Source organism: Acanthamoeba castellanii (genome assembly GCF_000313135.1).
Source record: "Acanthamoeba castellanii str. Neff unplaced genomic scaffold scf7180000084746, whole genome shotgun sequence".
Taxonomy (NCBI): Eukaryota; Discosea; order Longamoebia; family Acanthamoebidae; genus Acanthamoeba; species Acanthamoeba castellanii.
In genome coordinates, this window is record NW_004457568.1 from 137,310 (window position 1) to 143,052 (window position 5,743).

At 60.0% G+C, this 5,743-nt stretch overlaps 3 protein-coding genes and 1 pseudogene across 3 annotated transcripts; 1 reads left to right on the forward strand and 3 right to left on the reverse strand.

Annotated features, from left to right (window-relative positions):
• Window positions 1–42: 42 nt before the first annotated feature.
• ACA1_185880 (uncharacterized protein) lies at window positions 43–412 on the reverse strand (the record flags this gene model as incomplete). The annotated part of the gene is made up of 2 exons (XM_004342499.1): window positions 43–206; window positions 265–412. Coding segments are annotated over 2 exons (312 nt in total), but the record flags the coding sequence as incomplete, so codon positions are not given.
• A 494-nt stretch (window positions 413–906) lies between these two features.
• On the forward strand, window positions 907–4,097 carry ACA1_185890 (uncharacterized protein; the record flags this gene model as incomplete). The annotated part of the gene is made up of 6 exons (XM_004342500.1): window positions 907–1,045; window positions 1,156–1,279; window positions 1,381–1,479; window positions 1,566–3,157; window positions 3,248–3,854; window positions 3,944–4,097. The coding sequence occupies 6 exons, from the start codon at window positions 907–909 to the stop codon at window positions 4,095–4,097; spliced, it is 2,715 nt and encodes a 904-aa protein (XP_004342549.1).
• Window positions 4,098–4,391: 294 nt separating this feature from the next.
• ACA1_185900 lies at window positions 4,392–4,751 on the reverse strand (annotated as a pseudogene).
• A 511-nt stretch (window positions 4,752–5,262) lies between these two features.
• Window positions 5,263–5,735, reverse strand: ACA1_185910 (uncharacterized protein; the record flags this gene model as incomplete). The annotated part of the gene is made up of 3 exons (XM_004342501.1): window positions 5,263–5,346; window positions 5,463–5,552; window positions 5,706–5,735. The coding sequence occupies 3 exons, from the start codon at window positions 5,733–5,735 to the stop codon at window positions 5,263–5,265; spliced, it is 204 nt and encodes a 67-aa protein (XP_004342550.1).
• Between the last annotated feature and the right edge of the window lie 8 nt (window positions 5,736–5,743).

Sequence of the window (5,743 nt, forward strand, 5' to 3'; positions counted from 1 at the left end):
CGCCATGGCGTCGTCGAAGGTAAGACCCTTCTCGGCCAGGACGTCCTTCACCCCGTCGTCGTTGATGTCAAGGAAGCGAATGTTCTTGAAGTCCTTGTCCAATCGCTGGTAGTGGCTCACTTCATAGGCGCACAGCGGGCACTTGCCGTCGTAGAACATCGACACCTGCTCACGTGCGCCCTCAGCGCCAGCGTTGACGCCACCACCTGACCACAACACGGAGTGTATGAGCACACACGCGACCTGTTTGGACCTGGGCGGTACCACCGCGGGGACAGGAGGGCGCGGCAGGCGCCGTGGAGAGCAGCCGCAGGGTCCGCGGCGTCGGCGGCAACGAACGAGACACGCGCCCGCCCGGTGGGTTGAGACCACCCAGCGACCAGAGTGATGAACAAAAGGGGGGAGAGCGCATGTAGCAGGATCTGCGCATAGTGGCGCGACTGCGGGGCCACACAACAAGTTCTTTCTTCACGTTCTCGGCCAACACCTTCGCTTCGGGTTGCCTGTCACCACAAGAGCAAGAACTTGTGGTATCCAACTCTTGCCATTGGCGGATTGTGGCCAGTTCGGAGTTTTAGCGTCGGCGGCTACACGGAAAATCGGGACAACCGGTAATTCCCCGCCTGACGACAAAATGATTTCAAAAGCCTTTGAATTCTGGTTGGTCCCGCATTGAAAAGGAAGGCAGCTGCGGGCGAGGAATAGGCACGGGGGAAGGTGGCGCAAGGTGGAGCGGAGGGTTCAAGGGAAGGCGGCAAACACGAAGGAAGGAAGGCTCAGCTGTGGGGATTATTATATTCAACTGTTTCGTAAGAAGGAGGCAACAACGACCACAGGCCAGCGCGAAGATTCGAAAGAACCCGCCTCTCGCGGCCCGCAACGTCAGACGTAAAATCAGAGATCACAATGGACGATTTTGCGTCGTTGCGCGACTCGACACCCCAGACTGCCTCGGCAGAGGACGTGTGGCCAGACCTGAACCCAGTCGAGATGGTCGAGCATTTCGCCAAATTAGAGAACTACGATGAGAACGCGCCCCTTTCAGGTATCATCCATCACATCGTTATGTGCACATTATTTGTAAATTTGCCAAGAGCTCGGCATTTTCCTGTTACCATGAACATCTTAGCCGACCTTCTCTCTCTATCTCTCTAGAGCTCATCTCGCTTGAGAGGCAGCTCAGCTGGTCCGCGAAGCTCTCGCTGTCCGAGCTCGAGGAGTTCTTTGAGCCCTCTAACGTGTCTCAGCCCCCGGCGCCACAACTGCAGCCTCAACCCCAGTACAGCCAGCAACCACACCACGACAGGTAGCGAACTTTTATCTGTCCCTCCCGTTGCTCCTCTCCTTGCCCTGCAACGTCTCACGTGTACATGGCCATAGGGACCTGCACAGCGAACAGGTGCGAGTCACACTGCTGCATAGGACCCGTAATGCCCAGGGCTGTGAGTGGCAGATGGTGGCGTCTAAAGAGGAGATCAGGTACACATCGCGTCCTAATGTTCCAAGAGCTCAGTCTCTGGAGTGGCTTGGCTCATCATGGTGTCATTCTGTGTCGGGGTGTGCAGAGTGACGCGAAACCGAGGCAAGCTGTTCAAGGTGGTGGTGGAGAGTAGCGCACCCTTCACCAGAAACGACGTCCACCTTTTCCTGGCCGATTCCTCCGTGCCGTCGCTCGGGTCCTCTCCCGCACACGGCACCTCGTCCTACGACCCCTCTTCCTCCTCCAGCTCGCCGTCGACCTCGCCACCGGCCTCGTCGCCGCTGCAGTTGTCGGCCCACGACCTCGTGGTGCAGTCGATCGACGAAGTCCAGCCGAGCAAGACCACGGGCGCCGACGGCCGGCCGACGAGCTACTCAGTCGAGGTGAAGGTGAAGCTGTGCCTCATCGGCAAGGGCATCCAGATCGCGGCGCGCATCACGCCGCCGCACGGCCGCGCGTCCGTTGGCCGATCCGTCGAGTTCATGACGCACAACAACGGCAAACAGAAGCTGCGCACAGAAGCCAAGAAAAAGAAAGAGAAGGAGAAGACGACGACGACAACGAAGAAGAAGAGGTCGGGCAGCAAGCTTTCGCGCGTGGACGGCAGCGAACAGGACAGCCACCAGGAGCTGCCGGTTCCCGCTTCTGCTGCTGCTGCGTCATCGACGGGGCTCAAGGTCGAGCCGGACACGGGCGGCATCTACGACCTGCCGGAACAGCACATGAGCACCCCCATGCGAGGGTCCAGCACCGACTACACGGGAGAGATGTCATCGTCGGGGAGCGACGAAGACGAACTCCGACATCACATGGCCAGGGTGCCCCTCGTTGCGCCTTCCTTCTACTCGGTCTCTGACGAGAGCCAGCACCAGCAGCCCATGGGCCAGCACCACACGATGGCCACACCGCAGCAGCCATACTCGGGCGTGGCCGGCGGTTTCGAGCGAAGCGAGACTCCCACGATGGCGCGTCGACAGTACGACGGTATGACGCCACGAGGGTCCATGATCGACGCCAGCGGGGAGATGGACATCGGACGCGTCACGGTCGTCGACGACAGCGGCGGACCGTCACACCACCCGGCGGCCTATCTCGCCAACGGCGTCGGTGGCGGGCTGAACACGGAGCCGGAGGCCGCCGCGGGGATGGCGATGGGAGGCAGCGCGGACATGGCGCACGGCGCGATGGGAATGACGATGGGGATGGGAATGGACGGTGGCGGCATGTTTCTGCCGAACGACGGCAGCTACGGCGGCGGAGTGGGCAACGCGGAGGACCTCAGCGACTACGGGCGCGGCGAGCCCATGCTCGCGCCGGGCCTGCTCAATCGACACGCGGGGCGGAAGAGGAAGATGGACGGCATGCACGGCGGCGGAGGTGGCGGCGGCGGTCGGGGGTCTTCGCCTTACCCCGACCACCTGTCGATCCGTGGTGGGCTGCACGTCGAGGGCATCGTCCGTGCGCAGGGCTTCATGCAGTACTCTGACCTGCGGCTGAAGACCAACGTGGAGGACATCGTCGACGCCGTGAGCCTCATCTCGAAGCTGGAGGGCAAGCGGTATCGGTGGAAGAGCCAGGAGGAGGTCGAGCAGCTGACCGGCAAATCCACGCCCATCTCGCTCCAGAACAACGGCGGCCTCAAGGTCATCGGCCTCATCGCGCAGCAGGTCCAGCAAGGTAGCGTTCTCCCCCTGGCCCCTGCGCCATCAGCGCGATGGCCCGTGGCAGCCGAACGCTCACTTTCTCTCCTTTGATCGACCTACGCAGTTCTGCCCGAGGTGGTGCGCGAGGATGAAGATGGGTTCCTGTCGGTGGACTATGTGGAGATCATTCCGGTCCTCATCGAGGCGTTCAACCAGCACCTGGAGGTCTACCATCGGGAGCAGAAGGAGCTCAAGAGCGAGTTCGACACCTGGCGACGGCTGCTGGGCGACAAGGACGAGCCATCGACAGAGAAGAAGAAGAGCGCGGAATCGTCGACGACGATGCTCAAGGAGTTGATCATGGTCAAGAAGCAGCCTGGAGGCAAGACCGCCGGGCTGACGCGTCGGGCCAGGAACGACAGCAGCGGGAGCGAGGCTGACCTCGAAGCCGCCCGCTCGCCGATCGACGATGAGGAGCCCGACAGTCTCGATCGCTCCAGTGGCAGCACCACGGATGGCGAGGAGGACGTGGAGGAGGACTTCCGGCACAACAGCACGCCGCTCATGGCCGACCAGGCCAAGGCCGCAGGCGTGGCCGGCGGCGCGGAGGAGCAGTCTGACCTGCTGGCGGTGGACCTGGACCGATTAGTCGCCAACAAGGGCCATCTCGCCTCCCTCGCCGCGCAGATGAACAAGCTCATTCCGGACAGGCAGTACACCGACTTGCTCAAGTACGCTACTCCTCTAGTCTGTGTTGTGTGTGTGTGTGTGTGTTGTGTGTGTGCCACGGTGGCTCACAACAGTGTTCCTTTGTCTACAGGTATGTTCGAGACCAGAAGAAGAGCGACAGGAAGCGAAACAGGCGATTGTTCTTCCTCTTCGTCTTCGCTTGCCTCGCGCTCTTTGCCATCAACATCGCCGTGTCGATCGGCGTTCCCTTTGGCGTCACCTACATCGCGGAGAGCCACGTGTAGGCGGTGGTTTGCGCTCGCGATCGAGCGGGAAGCGAGAAAGGCGGTGCTTCCTGGATGGAGGTGTACAGAGAAGACAAGACAACGAGGATGTACTAAAAGATGTGGTAGCGAAGGCTGTTTTATTTATTATTTTCTTATTTATTTTGCAGCTTTGCTGATAACTCATCATTTATCCCATGTAAATAAAAAATAACCTTGGCCTGGACTATCAACCCCCCCCCCGAGCGAGCACCAAACCGATTGGAATGCAGCTTTTATGAACAAGTACTTACGGGATCCATGGATGGTCGGGGCTCAGGGCAGGCCCTCTGGCGCCTCTGACTCGGCAAAGTCCACGCCCAGCAGGTCGTCGTCATCTATCCCCGTGAGGGCTACGTCGTCGTTGGCCCTGGCCCCCTGTCGGTCCGAGTCGGCCTGCCGGAGTTCGTCCTCACTGTGGGTGTTCTTCTTGCTGCTGCGGCTGTCCTTCTGGTTGACGAGGTATGCGCCGCCGCCATAGCCCCCATCGCCTGCTCTGGCCTTGTCGGTGCCGAGCACGGCGTCACGGCCACGGCCACTGGAGGCGGACCTGTACAGGCTGCCGCTGAAGGAAGATGAAGCAAAGGCCGGCCTCCAGTGCTGGGTGGTTCGTCTGGTGGTTGCTTGTCGCAGCATGGTCAACTTGTTGGTGCAGGGAGTTGGGGTAGTGAGGAAATGGCGAAGTGTTTGGGTTCTATGGCGGCCAGTGGTCTCTGTGTATGCACGTTGCGTGCAGATCAGAGCTGGCATCATTTCCTGGTAAAATTCCCGTGTTTGGGTTGGGTTTCCAAGAGGTGTCATTAGGAATTTCGCCCTGAATGTGCCAGTCTCAAACTACGTCAGGCGCAGTTCCGTGCCTTCACCCCTCCTCAAGAAGAAAGGGCACACGGCAACGAAAAGGGCAATCGAAAAAAGAGTTGGCCAGAGTGGGGTTCGAACCCACGCGTGTTTCCACACCAGAACTTGAGTCTGGCCCCTTGGACCAACTCGGGCATCTGGCCTTACACATAGTTTGGCTCCGATTTCGGGTAGCTGGCCTTCCCTCACCCCCACTATTTTACTCTCGACCAGCCCCGGCTTGTTGTGACCGTCTTTCCACCGAACGAGGTGCCGCCAATGGTGGAGGTGGATGCTTTTTGAAAGATTTTTACTGGTCTGTCGGCTGACCAACGTCGAGTGAAGGAGAGGGCGCGGCCTCACCACCCTTGGAGGAGTTCAACGCATTGCGGGCCTGCGCGCAAAGGAGCAGGTCAACAACGATGAAACGATGAGGTTCAAAAAGCAACGCAATGACAGCCACACCACGAAGCGTGCACGAAGAGGGAAGGTGAGGAGACTGGGGCGCACCTTGGCAAAGAGGGCCATCTGTTCCTGAAGGAGCTGCTCCTGGGGAATGCCCAGCGTGTCGAGGGACTTCCTCATCTTCTTCGGCTTCTCCTGTTGTAAGCGCCAGACGGAGGGATGCGTGTGCGTGCATTAAAGGAAGTGAGATTCGCATCAATCTCCAGTGGAGAGAGCACGCAGTTGAGCGCGTCGGGTGTGCACACGCAAAACCGCACGCATACGCGACCACGACACGACACGACACACGACGTCGCGGAGAGCAGGCGGACGAACCATCGATTCGA